The sequence below is a fragment of the Bos indicus x Bos taurus genome, chromosome 1 (assembly GCF_003369695.1).
Source record: "Bos indicus x Bos taurus breed Angus x Brahman F1 hybrid chromosome 1, Bos_hybrid_MaternalHap_v2.0, whole genome shotgun sequence".
In the NCBI taxonomy this organism is placed as follows: Eukaryota; Metazoa; Chordata; class Mammalia; order Artiodactyla; family Bovidae; genus Bos; species Bos indicus x Bos taurus.
This window is the reverse complement of record NC_040076.1, coordinates 129154049-129178437: the sequence shown is the minus strand read 5'-3', so window position 1 is coordinate 129178437 and position 24389 is coordinate 129154049. Positions and strand designations below refer to the sequence as shown.

Sequence of the window (24389 nt, the reverse complement as noted above, 5' to 3'; positions counted from 1 at the left end):
GGCCCTTAGGGACAACTTCAAAGATAGGGTTTTGAAGATTATGTGTAAGTTGCAAGGGTGTTGCTGAAGATTGAAAGGGTTCTTGGATTGTCCAAACTGTTACCCTTCTCCCTCAGTCTCTGTCATCCATCTCTCTGACATCTATCCTCACACCCTTATCTTGAAGAATTCTAAAAGACCAGGGCAAAATCCTAGTCCCTTTAGAGAAATAATGAAAAGTTCAGACCTTGTAAAATCACAATTGAATAATTGAAACATCACTACATTTTTGCTTGACAAATAATAGGACTCATTCTTGCTCCACAGAGCTGGTGATCCCTCTCCCATATTTTACCTGATGAATCCTACTGCTAGATGCAGCCACGTTGTCTTGGAACTGTCAGAGGATCAACTTCCCGTTTCCAGGTAAACAGAGCCCCATCAGGGCAATCCACTTCTCTCACCAGGAACTTAAATTTGGTGGGAAGCATGTAGAGTCATCCCTCAAGATCCACAGAGGGCTGGTTCTGGGACTCTCTCAGACACCAAAATACAAGGATGCTCTAGTCTCTTACATAAAATGGCATACTGTTTGCTTATAATATACACACACTCTCACAGTTTAAATCATCTCTATATTACTTACAATACCCAATACAATGTAAATCCTATATTGTTGTTGTTGTGTATTGTGCTAAGTTGTGTCCAACTCTTTGTGACCCCATGGACTGCAGCACACCAGGCTTCCCTGTCCTTCACTATCTTCCAGAGTTTGCTCAAATTCATGTCCACTGAATTGGTAGTGCCATCCAACCGTCTCATCTTCTGTCACCCCCTTCTCCTTCTGCCCTCAATCTTTTCCAGCATCAGAGTCTTTTCCAATGAGTTGACTCTTCGCATCAGGTGGCCAAAGTATTGGGGTTTCAGCTTCAGCATCAGTCCTTCCAATGAATATTCAGGGTTGATTTCCTGTGGAATTGACTGGTTGGATCTCCTTGCTGTCCAAAGCTATATAAATAGTTGTAAATACAATGTAAATGATATGTAAATATTTGCTGACATATGGCAGATTCAAGCTTTGCTTTATGGAACTTTTAAAAACGTTGTTTCTTTTAATATTTTCGACATACAGTTGGTTGAACCTGTGGATTTGTAATTCAGAGGGCCAACTGAGTTGGAATCAAGTAATTCTGACATCCTGAAGCAGTTTCTCTTAAGTTCTTGCCTTTGGGGACGTTGGAGCCTCCATCCTTCAAGTCTTTCTTGAGGCTTGGCTGTTCGGCTTTCTCTTTAACTCTGTGAGATATTAAGCATCCTTCCCATCACTTCTGTCTCTGTTTTGTAAGAAAGATTTCTGTCACTTGTAACCAGAGAATCTTAACTGATAACCATATAATGCTGTAAAGCTTTCCCTGTGAAGATCTTCAGAAAGCCACCACCTTGCTGCCACATGACCTTCTTGCTTCTTGCGTCCCCTTTGGAAAAACTAGGCATTAGATCCTGAATGTACTTTGTCCTCAGAGTCTGTAAGAAAAGTACTATCATCATACCCAGTTTTCAGGTGAGAGACTGAGGCTCTGAAAGATGTGGGCATCTGCCCAAGGTTACAGCTGAAATTAAGAATCTTGGTAATCCATCAGTAATTTAGTGTAGCCCAAGAAAAGGAGGTTAATACAGGAAGGTGGGAGCATCTCTGGGCAAGATAGCACACCCCTCCCTTCCTCTCTTTCTCAAGCACCCTAGTTTGCCATTTATGTTCCTGATCCCTTTTCCTGCCTTTCTCTGTAGACTGGCATTCTCTCTGCTTGTTGATTAGTGAGCATATTGCTGGAAAAGTCTGCTCCAAACCTTTCTGAACAGTTACCCATTTTAAGCTTCTGCCATCAACTATGTTTCCGAGTTTGAAATATTGAGATAAAATCTGCTTGGTGCCTGCACAGCTGGGGTCAGCTGAAAATGTTCTTCCTCCTGAAAGGATATTTATTTCCCAGTTCCTGTAACCTATGAATGTTATATGGAAACAGGATCTTTGCAAAAATGATTAAGCATTTGAAGATGGAGAGATTATCCTGGATTATCTGGGTGGGCCCTAAATGCAATCATATGTATAACCTTACAGAGTGAGGTAAAATTCAGTTGGACACAGAACAGAAGGTGCAGTGAAGCAGAGATTATAGTGATGCAGCCATAAACCAAGGAGTGTTTGCAGTCACAAGAATCTGGGAGACAGGTTTTCCCTTGGAGCCTCTGAAAGGGGCACAGCTCTGCTAATACTTTGACCTAGCTGAGTGATACTGATTTTAGATGACTGGTATCCAGAACTGTGAGAGGATTTCTGTTGTTATAAGTAACCAAATTTGTCATAATTTGCTACAGAAGCTATAGGGAACTAATGCAACATCCAACGAGTCATTTCTCCTGCATTAGGTGTCCACTCATTGTCCAATCAGTTTTATCTAGGAGGATGTTAATAAGACAAACACAACCACAGAAGCCTATCTTCTGGGAAAGTAGGTGGTATATTCTCAGAGAAAGGACACGGCTGGGAGACACTTGTGTGCATCCCACTAGCACTCCCTGACACCTTTTATCTTGTAGGTGTGAGAGGAAGTGTTGGGACATATTGGGCAGCAGTCATGCCTGAATGCAGCACCAAGCCTAGGGCTCTCTCTTTCCCTGCCCAAATAGGGTATGAGTTCATAAACAGAGCTCTTAACTGGGCAATGATGAGGTCAGGTTAGAAGATGAGTTTATTTGTCTAGCGAATTCAAATAGTCGTTTACTTAATGCCTCTTTTTAGTCAGATGTTGGGAATAAGTTAGCACGGGCACCAGGCTAGGGGAGGATAAAACCTGCACATCCTGGACAACTGGGAAGAACATAACAGGATCCTCTAATCGTTCATTTAGTCATTTATTCAACAAATGTTTCCTGTGTGCATATGTACCAGGCTGGGTGATCTTATAACACAATATATAATGTCATTGATTTCATGGCATGAGAAAAATAAGCAAGCAGATAAATGAGCAAAATAATTGAGCACAAATTGAGAAAAGAGCTGCAAAAGAGACTTAAGATTCTGAGACAGAAAAAGGTGTGTGAGTTGAAGGGGAATGATAGGTGCCATGGCAATCGGGGTCTGGAATCAGGTGTTATTTGGCAACCCATTCCAGTGTTCTTGCCTGGAGAATCCCAGCGGCGGGGAAGTCTGGTGGGCTGCCGTCTATGGGGTCGCACAGAGTCGGACACGACTGAAGCGACTTAGCAGTAGCAGTAGCAGCAGTGGGGCGGGGTGGGGGCGGGGGTTGGGGGCGTGAGACTTTTGAATGGAAAAGTAGGATGCTGAGGCAGTTGGATTTAAACCTGGGGCTGGGAGAAAAGGTTTGGGCAGGAAGTGGGAATTTGTTATTTAGAGCCATGGAAACGAAGGCAAGGTCCAGAAAAAAGGTCATATAAACACCTTTTACGTGTGAACGAGCTGTGTACAAGAAACAATCTATTGTTTTATAAACAAGTTTATTGTTTTATAAATAGGAATTGCGTCGCTTCCTCCTTCTCCTTCATCCAGACTACATTTCCCAGGGTGCCGCGCGAACCGCGTGAGACCCAGAATCTTTCTCAGCCGTTTCCGGCGTAAGTGGCCCGGATAATGATGGCGACCCTCAGAGTGTCTTTATCGCTGTGGAATCTCCATGCAGGTTCTCGGGGTGCCGGGCGAGTCTATTTCCGGGCCCGCGCTCGGCCGCGGCCCGGCGACCTGTTCCAGCCTCTGCCCGGGGTCTGCGGGGCGGGAACGCCATGCCGTGGGCTCTGTTCCGAGGCCGGTGAGTGACCTGCTAGGCGTCCCCTGGAGCGTTCTTCTGGGAGATCTAGAGCCTTTCAGATGACGAGACCCACGCGGGGGCCCCAGTTCTTCCCTTGGCGCGCCCTTAGACCCAGGCGGCTGTATCCTGTCGGACGTCACCCGCGTTTGTTGATTCGTTCCCTTGCCTAAGCAGCACTGCTTGAGCTCCGCTCTTCGTAGAGCACCAAGCTAAGTTTAGGGGTTAAGGGGGACTAAGACTGACATCGGTTTTTGCTTGAGGGAAGTCGTGGTCCAGTGGGAAGAGGCAGTGCAGTGTGACCTGGACTGTGATTGGGGATGGAGAGGAGTGAGTGAATAATAGTCGCTCAGTCGTGTCCGACTATATCCGCCCGAATGGACTGTAGCCTGCCAGGCTCCTATGTCCGTGGAATTATCCAGGCAAGGATACTGGAGTGGGTTGCCATTTCCTTCTCCAATGGAGAGAAGAGTGGCGCTTAAACTAGGCTGGAAGGGCAGGGGAGGTTTCCTAGAAAATGTGACCACAGTTGAAACTTGGTTAATCGTGTTGAGAAAACCAAGAAACATTTCAAGTGCAGGAAACAGCGTAAGCAAAAGTCCAGAAATGAGACTGAACCCAGGTAGTTTGGGAACCCATTGTGGAGGCAGGAGAAATGAGATGGGAGAGGGAGTGGAATTAAATATCTGTTTTGGATGCATTACATTTGAAATTTGAAATGCCTTTGAAATTCCAGTGGAGTTGTCAGATATGCAGTTACATATAAGGTGAGAAACATTGGAGTAAAAATGTTAACAGAAGCTGGGGGAATGGGTGAGGTGGTCTGAGGTGAGAGGTGGTGCTGAGCGCTATTGTGTGTCAGTCACTGTAAGAGACCTTGGGTGCCAGAGACCAGTACAAGACAGGGCTGTTGCCTTGGGAGAGCACAAAGTCTACTGGGGACACAGTTTCAATTATTAGTTGGCTGTATATACATGAGTTTATTTCTGCACTCTATTCTCTTGGTCTGTGTGTCTTTTTTTATGCCAGGACCATACTGTTTTGATTTCATGTTAATGGCTTGAAGTCTGGAAGTGTGATGCCTCCTGCTTTGTTCTTCTTAGGATTGGTTTGGCAATCACATGGTCTCTTGTGATTTCGATTCCATAAAGATTTGTCAATTGTTTTTTTCCACTTCTGTAAAAAATGCTGTTGAACTCTCAGTAGGGGTTGCATTGAATCTGTAGATAGCTTTGGGTAGTATGGACATTTTAATGATATTAATTCTCTAATCCATGAACACAGAGTACCTGCCCACTTATTATACGTTTGATTTCTTTCATCAACGTTTTGTGGTTTTCAGCAACGCAATCTTTCACCTCCTTGGTTAAATTTAGTACTAAGTATTATAATGTTTTTGATACTTTATTACTTTTTCAGGTAATTTGTTGTTAGTGTATAGAAATGGTATTGGTTTTGGGATATTCATTTTGTATCTTGCAACTTTGCTGAATTTGTTGATCTCATAGTTTATTGATGGAGTCTTTAGGATTTTTATAGATAACATCATTTTGTCTGCAGAGAGAGACAATTTTACTCCATTTCAATTCTGATGCCTTTTATTTCTTTTTCTTGGCTGAGTACTCAGACTAGAACTTCCAGTACTGGGTTGTATAAGGAGTGGTGAGAGTGGGCAACCCTGTCTTGTTTCTGTTCTTAGAGAAAAGACTTTCAACCTTTCCTGATTGAGTATGTTAGCAGTGTGTTTGTCATTTATGGTCTTTATTGTGTTGAGGTGTGTTCCTTTTTACCTGATTTGTTAGAAATTTAAAATCATTAATTTTGTCACGTGCTTGTTTGCATCTATCAAAGAAATCTTTTTCCTTCTTTCTATGAATATGTTTCATAATGATTGGTTTGAGTATGTTGAGCCGTATTTGCATCCCAAATCTTCTTTGATCATGGTGAACGATCTTTTTAACGTTCTGCTGAATCAGTTTGCTAGTATTTTATTGAGAATTTTTGCATCTGTATTCATCAGGGATATTGGCCTGTAGATTTCTGTTAGTATCCTTTATTGATTTCAGTATCAGGATAATGCTGGCCTTATAAAATGAGTTTGGGAGTGCTTCCTGCTCTTCAGTTTTTTGGAAGAGTTTGAGAAGGATTGGCATTAATTTGTCTTTAAATGTTTGATAAGTCTCCTGTGAAACCATCTGGTCCTGAGCCTGTTTTCACTGGAGGATTTTTTATTATGGATTCAGTCTTCTTGGTAGTAATTGGTCTGCTTTGATTTTCTATTACTTCCTGATTTAGTCTTGGTAGATTGTATGTTTCTAAGAATTTTTCCACTTCTTCTAGGTTGTCCAATTTGCTGGCATATTGTTACTCATAGTAGCCCTTTATGATCCTTTGTAATTTTGTAGTATCAGTTGTAATGTCTTTTTTAGTTATAATTTTGTTAGTTTGGGTCCTCTTTTTCCCTTGGTCTAGCTAAAAGTTTGTCAGTTTTGTTTATGTTTTCAAAGAACCACCTCTTTATTTTGTTACTCTTTTCTGTTGTTTGGATTACATATTTAATAAATGACTGTGATTGATCTGTGGAGAATGGTCAGAATGGAGGCAAGGAGACAGGTTAGAAGGCTGAGGCAAGAGATAGGATGGCCTTGACTAGGGTAGTGGCAGTGGGAAATAGAGAGTTAAAGAATGATTTATAAGATGTAACAGGCAATTGATTTGTGTCAGTGTCCTCTTGTAAAAATGGGACTAATCATAGTATTTACGGGGTTGTTATGAGGATTAAATGTACCAAGTATGTAAAAGTATTAGTCAGTACTGGCACATAGTAAATATCTAACAGATGTTAGCTGTTAACATTACCATTTTTATTATTGATGCTGTTGGCTAGATGTGGAGGGTAGTGGGGAAGTCAAGAATGACTGTAGGTTTCTGGCCCACGTGACCTATTGGATGGTGCTAAGGATAGGAGGAAAAGCAGGTTTGTGATAGAAGAGAAGTTACGAGTTCTGCTTTGGCAGTATGACGTACATGCGAGATGTCCGTTGGGTAGTTGGATGGAAGATGATCTGGCTGGAGATTCAGCTTTTAGAGTTTCTAGGTAGTTAATAGTTACAGAAGGTTAGGAGATAATCCATCAAGAATGTGAGAAGGGAGAGAAAAATGTAGTTCAGAATCCTGTGGGACACCAGCATTTATAGGGCCAGCAGAGGACGAGGTGGTTGGGACGAATGGCTTCCCCCACTCCAATGGCAGTGGAGGCTGGGCAAAGGGATAGGCATACTAGGGCGGGCAGAGCTGAGATCTGCGTCTCCGCTCCTGTCCAGCTTTCTTCCATAACATCACATGGCCTTTTCAGTATCGTGTCCAGTGATCCAGGCCTCTCTTTCCTATGGAACCCCTCAGCCTAGAATTTCCTTCCCTTTTTTTCTCTGCCCTATTCAGGGTCCCCGGGAAGCATTCTTTGACTCTACCATGCCTTTCTCTGCTCCCAGGCTAAGTTTAGTTTCAGTCTCTGTTATCATACAACCCCCTGTACCTCCCTTGTATGTAGCACTTACTCTGAGGAACATGATGGTAAATTGAAATTGATCTAGGTTCTAGAATCAGATAAACTTTGGTTTAAATCCTGGGTATATCATTTAATAGCTAATTGTCTTTGGCAAGCCTCCAGTATCCTCATATACAAAACTGGGATATCAGTACATACTTTGTGGCTTGGTGTAAGCCTTCCTGAAAATGTGTGTAACTCCTGTCAAGTAGGAAACAATTCTTTGGTTGGCAGTAACCGTTATTGTCATTAATATTGCATTAACTACTTTTATCCTGTTGCTTCCTTCACTAGACTTTGAGTGCCTTTTTGGCAGAAACTGTATCTTGATCATCGTGAATGCCCAGTAAATTTTAAATGAATGAATGAGTCTTGTAGGTATTAGCATTGTGCATACTGAGGTAGACATGGTGTTAATCATTTTTATCATTGACTTTTTCCATTTAGATGTCTTGTTGTCTTGTCATTTTTGCCATCTTATTTACTAAAATTTATTTAACAGAATCTGGTAGCCCAAAGATCAAGAAACCTACTTTTATGGATGAGGAAGTCCAAAGCATACTCATCAAGATGACAGGCTTGGATTTACTGAAGATTTTTAAGCCAGCAGTACAAGAAACGAAACCACCAACTTACAAGCTAATGACCCAGGCACAGTTGGAAGAGGTATGTGAATGTAGGAATATTGGTAGAATATCTTTCTTTAAAAGATTAAACAAAATTTTCAGGGTCCCTCCAGATTTGAGGGGGAGTTCCAGGCACAGAACTGAGAAAAGAAACTTGTGCAGTCTGGCAGAGAGGAGTAGGGAAGATTGCCAGAATTAGACAGACTGCACATATGGGTCAGGTCTGGCTATCAGGCGGAACCACCTCTGCTCCAAAACCAGCCTAGCATCCTTCCTCTGTTCTCCTTGCTCCAGCCTCCTTCCTGCAGAAACATTGGTTGTGAGCTGCTTTAAGGCTGAGGCTTGGTGAGATTGTGAGATCCTTCTGAACAGTATTCTGTTCCAGGCAGGTGTCCTCCTGCAGTCATGGGTATTGAGTGCTTTGTGGAAAACCCTTTCATGTATGAATATGTGAAATATTGTTGCTTTTCTTTCAACTCAAAAATCATTGAGAGCCATAGCAGAGTTCAAATACCCCAAAGTATATAGCACATGAAGAGTGAAAGGCCCCTTTCATCTCTCAGAGAACCACTGTTAGCAGTATGGCATGGAGCACTGTGCTCAGTGGTTAAGGGCATGGGCTCTGGAGTTAAATTGCCTGGGTTCAAATTGTAGTGCTGCAGCTTGTTAGCAATTTACTTAACATTTGTGTGCCTCTATTTTCTTTCTCATAAAATGACCTCTATAAATAGTAACGCTTGGCTCATATGGGTAGTTGTGGCATTAAAGGAGCCAGATGCACTCAGAGTATTTGAGCAACATCTGGAACATAGTAAGCACCCAGTAAGTGAAATCCTCTGTCCTGTTTTGGGTGGCTCTTGTGGCCTGGCTCTGTCTCAGAGCCTCCCTTTTCTGTTTTTGAGAGTGGTTGAGCCTGTGACGGATGTTCTCATCACAGAGACAAAGGCCAGGGCCCAGGAGCCCAAGTTTGGCTTTTCACTCACTTATTTGTACCTACAGGTTCTGTCTGAAGTCTTTAGCACTTTTCTTTATTAGTATCTGCTTTTGTCAGATGATCCTTTTGGTCTGTAACTTTGTGGCTTTCCCTAAGATATATTTTATTTCATTAGGCTACAAGACAGGCGATTGAGGCAGCTAAAGTCAGATTAAAAATGCCACCAGTTCTGGAAGAGCGAACACCAATAAATGATGTGTTAGCTGAAGATAAGATTTTGGAAGGAACCGAAACAGCCAAATATGTGTTTACTGATATATCGTACAGCATACCACATCGGGTAAGTATATGTCTAATCACAAAATGATTCTGCCCAAGCTAGATTGACTTCAAAAAGCTCAAGCTTTTTGAGAAGATGGAATGCTTGCTGATGCTCCCAAAGCTCAGACTTCTCAAAGGATTTTCACTTTTCAGAATTTGCAGTAAAAATACCCCACTTGCCCAGATAATTTTTAGGTACCACTTCATCTGCTGTAGTTTTTATTGTCTAGCTCCTCTTCACTTGATTGGCAGTTCCAAAAGAACACTCTAGCACTTATAGAATAAAATACATTAGTTTTGTGTTTGAGCCTTTTCAAGTAATGAGTGAAAAGAGTAATTTGCATTTTAGCCCACAAACTGCAGTAGAATATTTAATAGTGATAGGGTTGAAAAAAGGGCCACCCCATGCTAATCTTTTTATCATATTGATTATGGTTAGAAGACGCGATGTGAGCAGTGTCCATGTCTGTATGTCAGTCACCTGTATATCTGACATAATGAATGGGATCAGAGTTTCATTTTATTAGAATTTTTGCTTTGAAGTATTTTAATATACGTTTGCAGTGCTGTGAAGGCTGGTTATGGGAGCATTCTATAACCTGAAAGGGAGAAAGGAACTTGGAATTCAAATTGCCAAAATCCGTTTGAGGAACAATTGTGTTACTTTACCATCTATTTTATTTTTTTCTGTTTGCAGTGCTTGATGAAAGGTTTAATTATATTATGCTTAAAACACATTCAGAGACTTATTAAAGTTCTGAAGAGTTGAGAGTCACTACCATCTGGTTAAACATTAATCAGATGTGTAGCATTTATCAGCTGTGTGCAAAACTCTGTGTAAGTCCTTCTGGGTTTTGTAAAGAATTATAATCCAGTTCCTGACCTTTTCTAGTTCTGAAACAAAGTTAACAGTATCTATGAGGTGTCAAGAATGCTGCCTGTGCTAAATTAGATTGCCAGTTGAGTGGTACAGACAGTGAGTGGAATTCACCCAGTAGGTGAAGGAAGCATCGTTTGGCCTGGGATGATCTTTAATTTTGCCCTCAACACCTTGGTTGCGGTCACCGTACTTGTTTATCCAAACATTCATCAGAGCAATAGTTCTTTAATTTTTCTTCTGAGATGAGCTCTCGGAGCTTATTTGTCGCAGAAATGCTACAGTTTAAAATTTTAGATGTTAAGTTGAAACTCTGTAGTTTGAAACCTATGCTTTAGCTGGATCATCTTGCTAGAGTAGCTGTAGAAATTCTCTCTGTGGGGTGGGGTGGGGTGGGCTCCCCTAGTTTTCCCTCGGCGTTGGAACTACCCGACAACCTGGATGAATCTTGAGTCCGAGACGTCTGTTGTACGTGCTGAGCCCCAGAGTCAAAGACTTTCCAATGCTTTTCTCTTCACTCCCTTTCTCTTTTGAACGTGTATAATCAAGTCAAAATTAGACAATGCTTTTCCCTGGCCATTCCAATTTATAGAAGAAACCCTTAGGAGAACAGGAATGTTATTTGTGTAAGGAGTCCATGTAAATACATAAATAAAACAAGAATTTCCTTAGGAAAAAAAAAAAAAAAGAGACCAGAGGCAGGTGCACCAGTCTCTCTGACACATTTGTCTCTTGCCAGAATGAGGACTCGCAGAGGTGTGGAAGTAAGATTCCACATTCTTGGGTTTGTTCCATTTATCCTTGTCACTTTAAATATGGACCATAAAATAGTCAAGTCTTATCTGGGTGAGACTTTAGGATAAGAAAACAATTTAAAAAGGTTTATAGCACTTCTTTTTTCTGAAATGGATTTAGATGAATCTCAAATCAACTTTTTTTAGTTGAATCATTTTATGCATTCAACTCACTTTACCACTGTAGTTCATATTTAGTAAATACTTTCATTAGATTTTTGATCGTCAGAGGCACTGCAGTGATTAGTGAACTGAACTGAACTGAAAGTTTCTTAGTTGTGTCTGACTCTTTGCGACCCCATGGACTATACAGTTCATGGAATTCTCTAGGACAGAATACTGGAGTGGGTAGCCTATCCCTTCTCCGGGGGATCTTCTCAACCCAGGAATCAAACCGGGGTCTCCTGCATTGCAGGCGGATTCTTTACCAACTGAGCTATCAGGGATGATTAGTGAAGGAAGTATCAAATCTCACCAAATCTGAGGTTTAAAATTATTATTGAAATCATACACGATTGCATTTTGTTTGCCCGTTGCATTTTATATTGTTGATTGCAAACTATTCTTATAATGGTGCTTAGTGGGACACTGGAACTAAAAATCAGCCCTCACAAACTCATCCTTGTGTTTTCTATTTCAGGAGCGTTTTATTGTTGTCAGAGAACCAAGTGGCACGCTACGCAAAGCCTCTTGGGAAGAACGGGACCGCATGATTCAAATTTATTTCCCCAAAGAAGGCCGTAGAGTTTTAACACCAGTAATTTTTAGGGAAGAAAATCTTCAGGTAAGATGACTTTGGGGTCATAGAGGCGGTGGTGATTTCTTTGTTGAACCTGTTGGCTCTGGTGCTGCTGGGTATTTTGCTTTGATAAACACAGGCATTTCTAATGATAAGTAGGGTCATTGTCTTGTAGTTGGGTTAGCTGGGATTTGAATCCAGGTGTGACATGTGGTTTGTGTGTGGTTTCTGCCTCCCTCGTGCTGGGCACAGATGTGGCCTGTGTGTGGAGGGGCAGGGCTGTCATGGTGTCTGGACAGGTGTTGCACTTTCTTCTCATTTAATTCCAACTCTGCTATGTGGGTTTAGACCATGTACAGTCAGGACCGGCATGTTGATGTCCTCAATCTCTGCGTTGCCCAGTTTGAGCCAGATTCTGCTGACTATATCAAAGTGAGTATATTTTATAGTATCTAAAGTATGGGTGTCAGTATGGTTATGAGTAAGATTTTTTAGTCCAACACAATGAGTTAGGTTATAAGCTTCAATACAGGGGGAGGAAAAGGGAAATGCCTGAACACCTGTCCAGTGCTGGATGTACACAAAATAGATATTTTCATCCTTTCAACAACCCTTTAAGGATGAGAGAACTTAAGTTTAGAGAGTCAAGTAACTCGCTGAAAGTTGCACAGCTAATAAGTGATAGAGTTAGTACCCAAACTTGATGGCAGAGATTTTTTCTTCAGTTTATTGTACAGGAAAGTTATTTACTAAAGTTTGCCAAAATGCAGTGTATGTGCCTTATGTTGCAATTTAATAATCATATAGTACCTTCTGTGTGTAAGGTGTTACTGTGGAGGTGATGACATGAACTAGGATAGGGAACCTTGTCGAAGCTTGCAGTCCAGGAAAGATTGTGGGGAAGTATAATCACCACCATAGGTCTAAGATGTTGGGTGCTAAGAGAAGGCTGCAACATGCTCTCAGGGAAGGCCTAAGAGGGCTTTAGGAGGATAGGGAACATTGTGGCAAGTGGATGGAGAAGTATTTCAGGTAGAAAGGAAAGTACGAACAATAGGCAGGACACAAAAGTAGACTTGAGAAATGGCCAGTCATCTGTTTTGCTTGTACATGTGGTGAATACCTAGGGAAGTGGTTCAAGATTAAGCTAGAAAGGTAGATGGGGCCATATCACAGGTAACCTCAGATGCTAGGCTGACGAATCTGGACTTCAGTCAGCAGCCTTTTTAATATAGGAATGCCCTCATCAGAGTCCTCATTTAAGATCAGTCTGGAAGAACTAAAGGAACATTAATTAGTAAGATGGAGTGGGATAGTTGACTGGGTAGGGGAAAGGAGAAGTGGAAGTCCGTTATTTCCAGTGGTCCATATATATAATAGGTGCTTCATATATAGTGCATGGCTGCTGAAGAGTAATTGATCTGGTTATAAATGTCTGGCAGACTTGTTCCAGGTTCCACACACTGCCAGTGGCGAGCTGTCCTTAATCATACCTGCTAGTTAATGACTGATGGTGGATGCAGGATCAGGAGACCTGGTTTACTAATACTTTCTTAGACAGCTCGCATGCTAGTGGATGTATATCCAGTAATGTTGGCTCACTTTTACTTTTGTATTTCTGAAAAATTGCATTTTGTATGGATAGGTTCATCATCAGACCTATGAAGATATAGATAAATATGGAAAGTATGACCTTTTACGTTCAACAAGACACTTTGGTGGAATGGCCTGGTATTTTGTAAATAAGAAAAAGATTGATGGTTTATTGATTGACCAGATTCAGAGAGATTTGTAAGTATGATCTTAGTAAGTAAAGAAATTCTCACTATCATTACAGTAAACCTGTATTTCGGTTCAGTTCAGTCGCTCAGTTGTGTCCGACTCTTTGCAACCCCATGAACCGCAACATGTCAGGCCTCCCTGTCCATCACCAACTCCGAGTCCACCCAAGCCCACGTCCATTGAGTCGGTGATGCCATCCAACCATCTCATCCTCTTTCGTCTCCTTCTCCTCCTGCCCTCAATCTTTCCCAGCATCAGGGTCTTTTCCAATGAGTCAGCTCTTCACATCAGGTGGCCAAAGTATTGGAGTTTCAGCTTCAGCATCAGTCCTTCCAATGAACACCCAGGACTGATCTCCTTTAGGATGGAGTGGTTGGATCTCCTTGCAGTCCACATCCCACATAAGCAGGAGGCTGCTGGTGATCATGAGCATGTTCAAAAATTACTTGCCTTTAGGTGCATTAGCTGTGAATGAATTTAAAGCTGCTCAGCTGTAAATGTTCTGAAATTATTTAACATTTTTTGCAAGAAATTAGAGCAACACAGAATGTATTTCGCTGAAAATTATTTATCAAGGTGTACTCATAAGTTATTATAGAAATACTTATCACATGTAAGCTTTACATCTGAAGCAATTCATTTGCATGCTGCTGCTGCTGCTAAGTCGCTTCAGTTGTGTCTGACTGTGTGTGATCCCACAGACGGCAGCCCACTAGGCTCCTCTGTCCCTGGGATTCTCCAGGCAAGAACACTGGAGTGGGTTGCCATTTCCTTCTCCAATGCATGAAAGTGAAAAGTGAAAGTCAAATCGCTCAGTCGTGCCCGACTCTTAAGCGACCCCATGAACTGCAGCCCACCAGGCTCCTCTGTCCATGGGAGTTTCCAGGCAAGAGTACTGGAGTGGGTTGCCATATTTGCATACTGGGAGGGAATTTTGAGTACTTAACCTTTCCTGCTCTGTGTAAGTAAAACTTCCTGTGGGAATTCTCAGCAGGACAGTTTGCTGCAAATCCCAGGTTAAACAGTAGAGGGTGCATATCCTTGGCAAATGGAGCCCATGCCAGAATTCTGCACAGATTTCAAACTTAAGTTCCACTGTTGGTCTTGAATTGAGGTGCTTTAAAACATTTTTTTACATGAGGATTTACTTGCTTTTAATTTCAAATACAGGCTGGGTTTGAAGCTAAATCGTTCTGTGAAACAGGTATTATACAGTAGCATGAACATAAAGAAGCCCTGCTGTGACCAAGATATAGAAACCCAGTTAAGCTCTTTATGGACTCACATGCTTAGCTTTTAAGAGAATGACTGTTATCTTTTGTTGCCACATTTGTTGAACTATTAGAGTACAACAAACACAGTAGATAATGAACATTAAACAAATATTTTTCCTCTGGAAAGTTTGGTTTCTCAGCTCTGGTTTTCTCAGTTTCACCAAGAGATGACCTTTAGGGTGAACAGGCTTTGGGATGAGCCCAGAGCATTTCTCTAAGGTCACCGTGGCTTAAGAAACTCTTTACCCCACTCTCACTCCACTCTAGAAGGGCTTTGAGGTGGCAAATGGTAGGAAGGTGTTGACTGTGTGAGAGGATAGAGGTTATTTAGTTTGGGGAAGGCAAAGTTTTAATGTTGATAAAAACAGCCTATAGATTTCTCAAAAGGTTAAGTACAAACTGGAAGAATTGAGCTCTTGTTCTGGCTTCATCATGGGTAGTTGTGTGACAAGAGACAGACAAGACAGATTGCTGAGGAAGAACCTGAATTCTCTTCTATCTAGAGTGCATAATTTCAAATTTGCTTCTCTAGGATGCTGGTTTTTAACTAATGGGATCCTGTGAATTGACAGGTGGCTTGGGAGTCTTTCCTTGGACTTCTAGATGCCTCTCAGAAGCATTTATCCACTAATTCAGAGTCTCAGTGAAAATTCCTCAGCAGATGTCACTGCTAGTTTGCACCTGAAGGCAAGTGGACTGAGCATCCCCATGTCCACCAGCCTCTGGCTTATGTGGGATGAGGGTACAGACCCACCCTCTCTATTACTATCTGCTGGTGATGTGGGCCAGCCTGGAAATCACCCACTGTTAGAACACTGTTTCTATGAGAAATGATGCTCTGCTTTCAGAAAGGATACAGCCACATTTTTAATATATTCACTTTCATTATCTGGGTACCTGTCTGTATTGACTCTTGTCCTGTGAAACCTAAACTAGCCAATATTCCTGAAAATGGTTTGAAAATATGAAACTGAAAGCTGTAAAAGTTTTTTTTCCCCCTGGCCCAAAGGAAGTTTGAAATGTAAAGTTGAGCATATACTTTTATAGGACTGTGAAGCCGAAGAAGAAAACTATAAACTAAAGTTAAATATGTAAAAAGAAAATGAAAACAACAAACCCTTTATAACAGTAAACCCTTTCCCTCCAGAGTTGATGATGCCGCCAGCTTGGTCCAGCTCTATCACATCCTCCATCCTGATGGCCAGTCAGCTCAAGAGGCCAAAGAGCAGGCTGCTGAGGGATTACAGTTAATTAAGGTAAAGGGACTTCTTTCACATTCATTATCATGTAGTGATTGAGTGAAGAAATCATAGGGTTCAATCCCTGGGTCAGGAAGATCCCCTGGAGAAGGGAATGGTAACCCGCTCCAGTATTCTTACTTGGAGAATCCCATGGACAGAGGAGACTAGAGGGCTACACCCCGTGGGGGTTGCAAAGAGTAGTACACAACTGAGTGACCAACACACACACAGATTCGTGGTCTTAAACCAGAGTGATTAGAGCCCCGTATTTCTTCAGCCTGGACAATAGAAACAGCTGCCACCGGAGTCCAAGGAGTTCAGATAGTGGGGCGGCAGCTCCTGTGCTCTTTAGAGCACATGTCGCCCAGTTTGGTCACATTCCTGTCCAGAAGCAGGGAGGATAGTGCGTTCTCATTTTGGAACTGTATCGCTCTCAAAACTATGGGATTACACAGATTTCTCTGTAAATGTTGAGATGGTTTTTTTTCAGGATGCGGGGAAACCATTGTATGATTTTCATCTTTTCTGATGCTCACAATAGACATGTTATTTGTGGATCTGGCTTCTCTCCTAATATTACTTTATGCTACTGCAAAGCAGTTATAAGGCTTACTGAGGATAAAAACAACCAGTGATGACATTATAGGTGGAGTAGGAAAAGCCCATTCTTTAAAGTGAAAAATCATCTTGCTAACTTCCATCCTCTGGATTTCTCTTGAACCTAATGCTTCTTATTTTGATCCAGCAGTGTAGGTTTTCTTAATTTTTTTCTGAAAAATGACAATCATGTTTGGAAACTTCTGGTGTTTGGAATTAGGTTGCTTTAACTGTGATACTGTTTTTCTGTCCATGTAGTATGCTTATTGTTTGGTAATCAGAAAAATATTGTGAAATGTGGAGGGTTTTTAAACTGGGACTTCACTAGGAACTTTATCAATAGTATATTCTCTATTTTAAAACTTTTTTTTTTTAAACAGGTCTTTGCAAAAACAGAAGCACAGAAGGGAGCATATATAGAATTAACACTGCAAGCTTACCAAGAAGCATTCATTAGCAGTTCTGCAGCTTCCTAAAAATATTTTTTAAATAAACTTCATTTTACTAAATTCTAGCTGGTTTTCTGTCAATACTGAAAAAAAATGTCAAAATTAAGAGTTCCTTATAAAATTGTTTTTTAGACTCTAAATAGTGCCTCTATCAGAAATACAAAGAAAAAACTATTTACTCCACTCACTTTCCGAAGCTATGAGAGGATAACTGAAGTATATTTAAATGCCTGGTTATGAATTTCTCTAATCATGTCAGATGAGTACAGTGTAAAAAGAAAGAATAAAAGTACTATGTCTCTGTGTTACCAAATGGGTCAGTTGGTAATTTAAACAGAGCCCAGCTTAATGTGGTCAGGGGAGTTGACTCTAGCAATAGGTACTACCAGACAAAGTCAGAGGAAGGCATAAGAAAGTTATACAGAATGAGGGGAATAATGCAGTGAGGTCTAGCACCGATACTCAAGTCTAAGAAAAATATGAATGATGCTATTTGAAAATAGTTATTCAAAGAGAAGAGAACATGGGCTGATACCTAGAAGAGGTGTAGTTTTGGCTCAGCCAAACTGGAATCCTGTTTTCATTTTGCAAAAAGGAAACTCTGAAGTATCTTCATTATTTCAGAAGATTTTATGAGATACGGTCCAATGACAGTATGAAAAAAATCAAAGCCCACAGCTGTTTTAGTTAAGCGAACAGTGATTTAGATGCTGCACAGAAACTCCTCCGAAGATGAGGGCATTGTGCTCCTAGTGGGCAACAGCGTCTACATATAAAAAATGTAAGGAGTTTCTCAGAGTCCAAAGCATGGTGGTCAGGGTGACGATCGATACCTGTCCATAATGATCATCTGTTTAGTTGAGTAAACGGGAAATATTATTTAGTCGTCCAAAATATCTTCATCTAGGTTGATATCTGTTGTGTCAATATCTTCTATTTCCAAATTATCCAAATCTACTTCCAACTCAAGTAAACTCTGCAAACAAAAGGAAGAGGGTGAGTTCTGTAGTACTGTGTTAACGAAGAGTTACCTGTGATTCATGATCCAAAGAGAACTAAACCAACAGTCAGAAAGGGGTATCTTTCCATTTCAAAGCCTCTGCTCTGAAACTGATTACATCACTTAAAACACAGGCCTGCACAGCTAGCACACGTTCACGTGGAAAGAGGGTGAGGCTGGGGTCCAGCGGGAAGCTGGGTATGATGTCAATACCTTTTCTTCTTTGTTGGCTGTCTGGGAGGTCACGATAACAGGAGTAGGAGAAGCAGGTTTCCCATCAAGTTCCTGAAAATCCACAAAACAAAGGAATTTGTTCAGGAATTCGAAGTTTTTGCCAAAGGGAAGACTGATCGGGATTAGGAAGTGGGAGATGGTACTTAAAATCAACAAATCTCAACCAGACTATCTTGTGTAGCAGTCTACTGACCTGCTGAGCTGCAGATCTTGAGGGTTGAAAGCCTTTTGCCTCTTCCATAACATTTCTTTCTTCATTTGGCTATCAGGGAATGAAGCAATGATGGAATGAAATATTCTGAAAGCATAATTCATCTATGAACTTAGCCCAAATCCCAAATACTAGCTCTCAATCAAATCAGAACGTATGTAGTACAGTTTAAAACCTTAAGCTGTGAATGCCCTTCTACTTGCAGTTACGCAAAATCAGGCGCCCCAGGCACTCACGGTGACAAGTGGGTACTGTTTGGCCGGCCATAGGTCGGCATGCGTTTCCTTCACCCATTCTTCTACAACAAAGGCTTCCTTTAATCCAGGGAAAAGGTTTTCATATTCTGTTGGATCAGCAAGGGATTCTGCTGCTTTCTGATTGACTTTTGAGAGGTTTTCTCTCCAGAGTTTCACCACCCTGTTACAGATATGGAACCAAAGGGAGATTGGTAAGGACTCTGTTTTTATCTGAAATATTTCCTCCCAAAATGAAAAGTCTGTACCTTGAAACCTGACTGGGTAGGTAAGTCCGTGCCAGGAAGGCAGCTTCTGGCAGTCGTCCAGTTCTAATCAAAAGCTCCAGGCAAGCATCAAGCCTACAGATTAAAGACAGGCACTGTTACCACGAATAAACGCCGTAATAATGGCACTTAGCACATTAGAGAAATGTGAATTTAGTGCTGCAAAGTCAGCATTCCCTCTCCAGCTCCCACATGTATACCTCTTTTCTGTCACTGAGCCATTAACTTATCACCTGTGAGTTACATAATGGACTCCAGGAGTGTGAGAAATAAGATAGCTTTTGTGACCATTTTCAATCTGCTTAACTGTCCTAGGCAGACTAAAGGGGCTTTTTAAGACAAGGTAGCTGATACGAACACATTTAAGGGCTTCAGGAGATACAGAGGAGAAACTCGTTTCTCAAGTATATTACTGAGGGCAGCATCTCTAAGATGAACAGTGCTAGACAATGCAGTGGTGCCCAGTAGGAAAATATCCAAGTGTCCATTCTCTTTATTTCAGTTTTTTCCTGTGTAAGTTTGATAAAGTGGATACTGTGTTTTAGAATTAAGAATTTTTTTTTAATTTTAAAAAGGTAATACTTGGATATTACAAAGTAATATGCCACATATTACATAATATCCTCAGCACCAAAGACACAAACGTTAATATTCTGCAAAAAACACGTGACTACTAAATACAATAAAAACATACCAAGTGGCATAAAAACATTAAAAACAACTAACAATTTAAGAGTTTAGGTCTGATTATGCCACCAAATAACTCTCTTCAGAATTTTTGGGGTTTTTGAATAATTGATAAGAAAAGTAGAACCAGACTTCCCTGGTGGGCCAATGGTTAAGAATCTGCCTGCCAATGCAGGGGGGACGTGTTGCAGGGCAGCTGAGCCCATGTGCCACAACTATTGAAGCCCCCATGCTCTAGAGTCCCTGCTCCCCGGTGAGAGAAGCCATCACAGTGAGAAGCTAGTGCACCACAACTATAGTGGTCCTCACGCACTGCAGCTGGAGAAAGCCCCTGCTCAGCGAAAGACCCAGTGCAGCCAAAAAACAGTGGACCTATTCTTGTTAAGTTGCTCGGTCGTGTCGGATTCTTTTGCGACCCCATGGGCTGAAGCCCACCAGGTTCCTCTGTCCATGGGATTTACCAGGCAAAAATACTGGAGTGGGTTGCCATTTCCTTCTCCAGGGGATCTTCCCAACCCAGGAATCTAACCCATGTCTCCAGCATTGGCAAGCAGATTGTTTACCACTGAGCCACCAGGGAAGCCCAGACCTTTTCTCACAGGTATATAAATGTATGCATGCTGCTGCTGCTACTGCTGCTAAGTCGTGTCAGTCGTGTCCGACTCTGTGCGACCCCAGAGACGGCAGCTCATCAGGCTCCCCCGTCCCTGGGATTCTCCAGGCAAGAACACTGGAGTGGGTTGCCATTTCCTTCTCCAATGCATGAAAGTGAAAAGTGAAAGTGAAGTCGCTCAGTTGTCCAACTCTTAGCGACCCCATGGACTGTAGCCCACCAGGCTCCTCCGTCCATGGGATTTTCCAGGCAAGAGTACTGGAGTAGGGTGTCATCAGATCTTTTCATTAGTTGACCATTATGAAATAAAATGCAAAAGTATTCATTAATTTTGCCTTACAGACTTTCTGAACCTCACAGTTCATCATAAAAACTTTGGTATAAAATACATACACATTCAAAGTTTTTATGATGAACTGTGAGGTTCAGAAAGTCTGTAAGGCAAAATTAATGAATACTTTTGCATTTTATTTCATAATGGTCAACTAATGAAAAGATCTGATATGTACTAACTGCTACACTTTTGAAAATATATGACATTTTAATGCTTTAAATGCAAATCTAAAAGTAACTAGCTAGTAACTAGTAACTAGCATCCTGATCCCCCTTTTGGATTTTTTGTTGTAAACAGATCAGAATTATTCAATTTGGGCAAAATCACCTGCCATTCAGGTACCAAATGACAGCCTCTTGCTGTCATTAAATAAAATACCTTAGCCAGGAAGTGGCAGGGCTATTGAGAAAGGGGTTTAACATTTCTCTTCTCTGAAGCTCAACTCTGCTCAAACATTTAGACAAACTGTGGTAAAAGCATCCTTTGCTGAAGCAGCCCTGTCCCCCTGCCTGCTCCTACCAGCAATACCCCCTGGCCAGGCATCAGTGCACTCTCCAGGGCTTCCTCTTCACGTTGCTCTCGAAAGACCACCCTCAAAAGTCAGTGCAGACAGTGCTTCTCATTACTCTGCCTGCCTTTAGACCGTGGGTTAATACTTACTTGCCCTGTAAAAAGTAGCTCATGAATGCCACATTATTCTTGCCGTCTCTCTCTGCGCCCTCTGCTAGCTTGTTCACCATACTAGCATTACCAGAGGCAGTGGCCAAAAGCAGCAGACCCCCATAGTCCTGTGCATGATGCAGGCACTCCTGGGCTAGGCCAAACTGGCATTTACTAATGGCAAGTTCAGCAAGCTGTTTCCACTTCTGTTCTGACTGTAAGAAAGAGTTTCCACATTAAAATATCTTTTAAATCAACATCTGAATTTCCAATACCAACATTATTCTGTTAATCTGAGCATTACTGTGCTGACAATTTTATATTTTCTATAATTATAAAATACATGTTTTATGTATACTGAGCTGTGCTTGTTAAGTTGGTTCTGTCAATCAAAATAAGAACGGAATGACAAAATATGTAATTAGGAAATGGAAATTATTCACATACACAAAATTAATTCAAACACAAATCAATTTTAATGCTGTATGAATAATTAGCCCATTATATTTTTATCTTGTAATTATATAGTGAAACTAAAACTAATAAGTTTTCAGGTGATTAGATTGTAATTTAAGGAATGATTTATAACCCTTTTTTAAAAAAGAATAGAAAAAAAGATTTTATGTCCTTAAATATTTAATAATAAATATTATTCCTGTCATTTGGTAGTGTCTCAGAAATCAAATAAAATGCTGCTCATTTGGATAATCTTAACATAGCTAAAATTTCTTTAGTACATCTGAAATGAATTCACCTGTAAAAGCTAGACTGAACCATAACTGGAGCCCTCAATATACGATCCATAAAAATGTCATTAAATTGTCTCAAAATGTCAGAACCCTTCTTTAAAACTAACATCTTCCTCACTAGTTTGGGATATTGACACATTACTGCTTGTCTGCATTATTTGAGAGTTCCAGATTCCTTTATCTACTATCTTCCAGCTATTCTTCTCTTCCAAAATAGATCCCATGTTAAGATTAAAAAAACAAAAAACTTTAGCTTAAATTAGAATGCTAAGAATATATTAATAAGAATATAGAATTAATCATTTTTAAAAAGACCAAAGAGAGGCAATAACCTCACCAAAATTAGTTACTAATTTGCATTTCAGAAAAGTTAAATAACACAACTTACACTAAACACATACAAATATCTCCTGACCTTTCTTTCCATCAGTTACAAAAAATGATAAATTAGTACATACCTCTGCTTCCACTGCTAACTGGTATGCAATTTTTAGTTCTCCAAGCTGAAGAGCAAGTTCAAAGCGATGCTCAGGGTCTGTGGAAACTGTAAGAGCTTGCTGCTTGAAGCCCTGAACAGATAAGATATGTGTGTGTGTTTATGTACAGCAAAACCTGTGTGTGTAGTCTACATATACAGTGCACACACATGGCAAATAATCCATTTTCCCCTCAAAACTAAATACGCTGCCGACATTGGAAGCCCTGTTACTTAAACAAAAGTAACAATAACAACAACTACTCTTCAATAAGAAGACAGAAAAATTAAGGAGCCATTAAATCAACTGGTAAGAACATACAGGAAAGACAAAATTCAGTTGCACGCCTGTTTTCTAAGCATGGAAGCTGACCAATGCTTGATAAACTCAAGTAAAACAACAACTAGTAAAATTTAGAAGTATAAAAGTAAATATCAAAAATGATTCTAGAAAGTTGACTGGACAAGAACCATTTAAAAAAGAAAAGGCACAGTAGTTTACACCTAGCTGTCTGTAATTGCCCAAGCTGGGCCTTAGAGATCTAGTCCTGGGCCTCAAAGAAAGGAAAATCAAATGTAAAACTTTACGATTTTCAATCATCCGCAGGTCATTTAGCAAACATTTTGCCTTCAGGTCCAGACACTGCCTGGGTGTTACCTATGCCTTTACTGTTGGTCTCATGTCCAGTTTACTCTTCAGCAAGTATTCCAGAGGGCAGAAGTCTAAAACCTCCTTCCCATGCTCCAGTCAGCCATCAGAAACAAGCTTTTAAGCCAACTACTATAATCACTATATTAGCTTCTCCCACAACACGGTGCTGATGGGGTCTGCCCTATGGGCAAGTTCTTCAGCTCCAGGGGATTGGTATAATGAGACAAAAAGTTCAAGCTGCAGAAGACTTCCTCAGACTGAAGGTGAATGCTGTTAAGTCAGGATGCAGAAATTGGACAGTTCTGTCTCACTAAATAGTCAGCATGGCTGTATCACTGTGTTCAAAATAAGTTCCCAGACTATACAAGCTGCCCCTCCCTCCACTCACCCCTGAGGTACAAGGTAACAAGAAATTCTGAATAATCTGCATTACTCCTTTTCTCCCCTAGCACTAATGCAGACAACATACAATCCAAGAGTGGAGGATAGATAATCCATAGTACTAGTCATATATAGGTGAGGGCGAAGCAAATGAAATGAGGTGGACTATATATGTTTACTTTTGTTTTCCACCAATCTCCACTGAAATGACACTACAGGGATTCTTCTTTAAAGCACAAACTCCCAAGGACACATAAAAAGGCAGAGGAGAAATCAGTCTTAATAACAACACTTTGTGAAGCTTGAAAGCTGGTGAAGGAGTTAAACTTACTGAAATAAACATTCAGTTAAAACACCAGAGAAGACTAAACCAGGAGTCAAGACAGCATAGAAATAACTCAATTCACACCTCAGCTGTGTCTCGTGAAGGGCAGTGTTAAAGCCAGCAAAGAAATCAAACTGCCTAGGTCTATATAAGAAGCAGTTAGACACCCCAGGTCCTCACGCCTCCCCACATCCTCTCAACACACATGGAAGACGAGGCTTGATGTCTACAGAAGGTAAACTAGAGGGTCTCCAGCCTGAGGGATACCTACACACCCAGAAGGAATACCGAGTGGCAAAAGGAAAACAGGAGATTATGAGAATGGATACTTAACTAAATGTTTGAAATACTAAATACTGAGACACCAAGCTGTACTCTACCCACCGCACCCCCACCCCCACCCCCAGAATGATGGTGACTGGGGAGCTTCTCTGTAAACTAACCAAAGGGGCTAGACTTAAAAATACTAAAATGTCAATGAGGGTCATATGCCAGCCTGGGCAGTGCTTGGTACAATATTAAGTGCTCATTAAATTTACTAAATGAACAAATTCATTACATGAAGAA

General features: G+C 41.0%; 2 protein-coding genes across 2 annotated transcripts in view; one reads left to right on the top strand and one right to left on the bottom strand.

Moving 5' to 3' along the window:
• The first annotated feature begins 3608 nt into the window (after positions 1-3608).
• MRPS22 (mitochondrial ribosomal protein S22) lies at positions 3609-17289 on the top strand. The gene is made up of 8 exons (XM_027544917.1): positions 3609-3803; positions 7850-8013; positions 9083-9247; positions 11540-11683; positions 11987-12070; positions 13284-13429; positions 15842-15950; positions 16913-17289. The coding sequence occupies exons 1-8, from the start codon at positions 3629-3631 to the stop codon at positions 17006-17008; spliced, it is 1083 nt and encodes a 360-aa protein (XP_027400718.1). The 5' UTR covers positions 3609-3628; the 3' UTR covers positions 17009-17289.
• A 303-nt stretch (positions 17290-17592) lies between these two features.
• The window catches only part of COPB2 (coatomer protein complex subunit beta 2), a 32961-nt gene continuing 26164 nt past the window's right edge, over positions 17593-24389 (bottom strand). The window contains exons 16-22 of the mRNA XM_027544907.1: positions 22448-22558; positions 21241-21455; positions 18929-19021; positions 18663-18843; positions 18409-18477; positions 18195-18266; positions 17593-17957 (exon numbers count right to left, since the gene is read on the bottom strand). Coding sequence (XP_027400708.1) covers positions 17862-17957; positions 18195-18266; positions 18409-18477; positions 18663-18843; positions 18929-19021; positions 21241-21455; positions 22448-22558 — 837 coding nt within the window. The 3' untranslated portion in view covers positions 17593-17861. The remainder of the gene's footprint in view (positions 17958-18194; positions 18267-18408; positions 18478-18662; positions 18844-18928; positions 19022-21240; positions 21456-22447; positions 22559-24389) is intronic.

Excerpts from the sequence above, each read along its gene's own strand:
- MRPS22 (XM_027544917.1), top strand. The coding sequence starts at position 3,629 with ATGATGGCGACCCTCAGAGTGTCTTTATCGCTGTGGAATCTCCATGCA. Across the intron at positions 3,804-7,849 it reads TGGGCTCTGTTCCGAGGCCG|AATCTGGTAGCCCAAAGATC; the intron begins GTGAGTGACCTG and ends TTTATTTAACAG. Across the intron at positions 9,248-11,539 it reads CGTACAGCATACCACATCGG|GAGCGTTTTATTGTTGTCAG; the intron begins GTAAGTATATGT and ends TTTCTATTTCAG.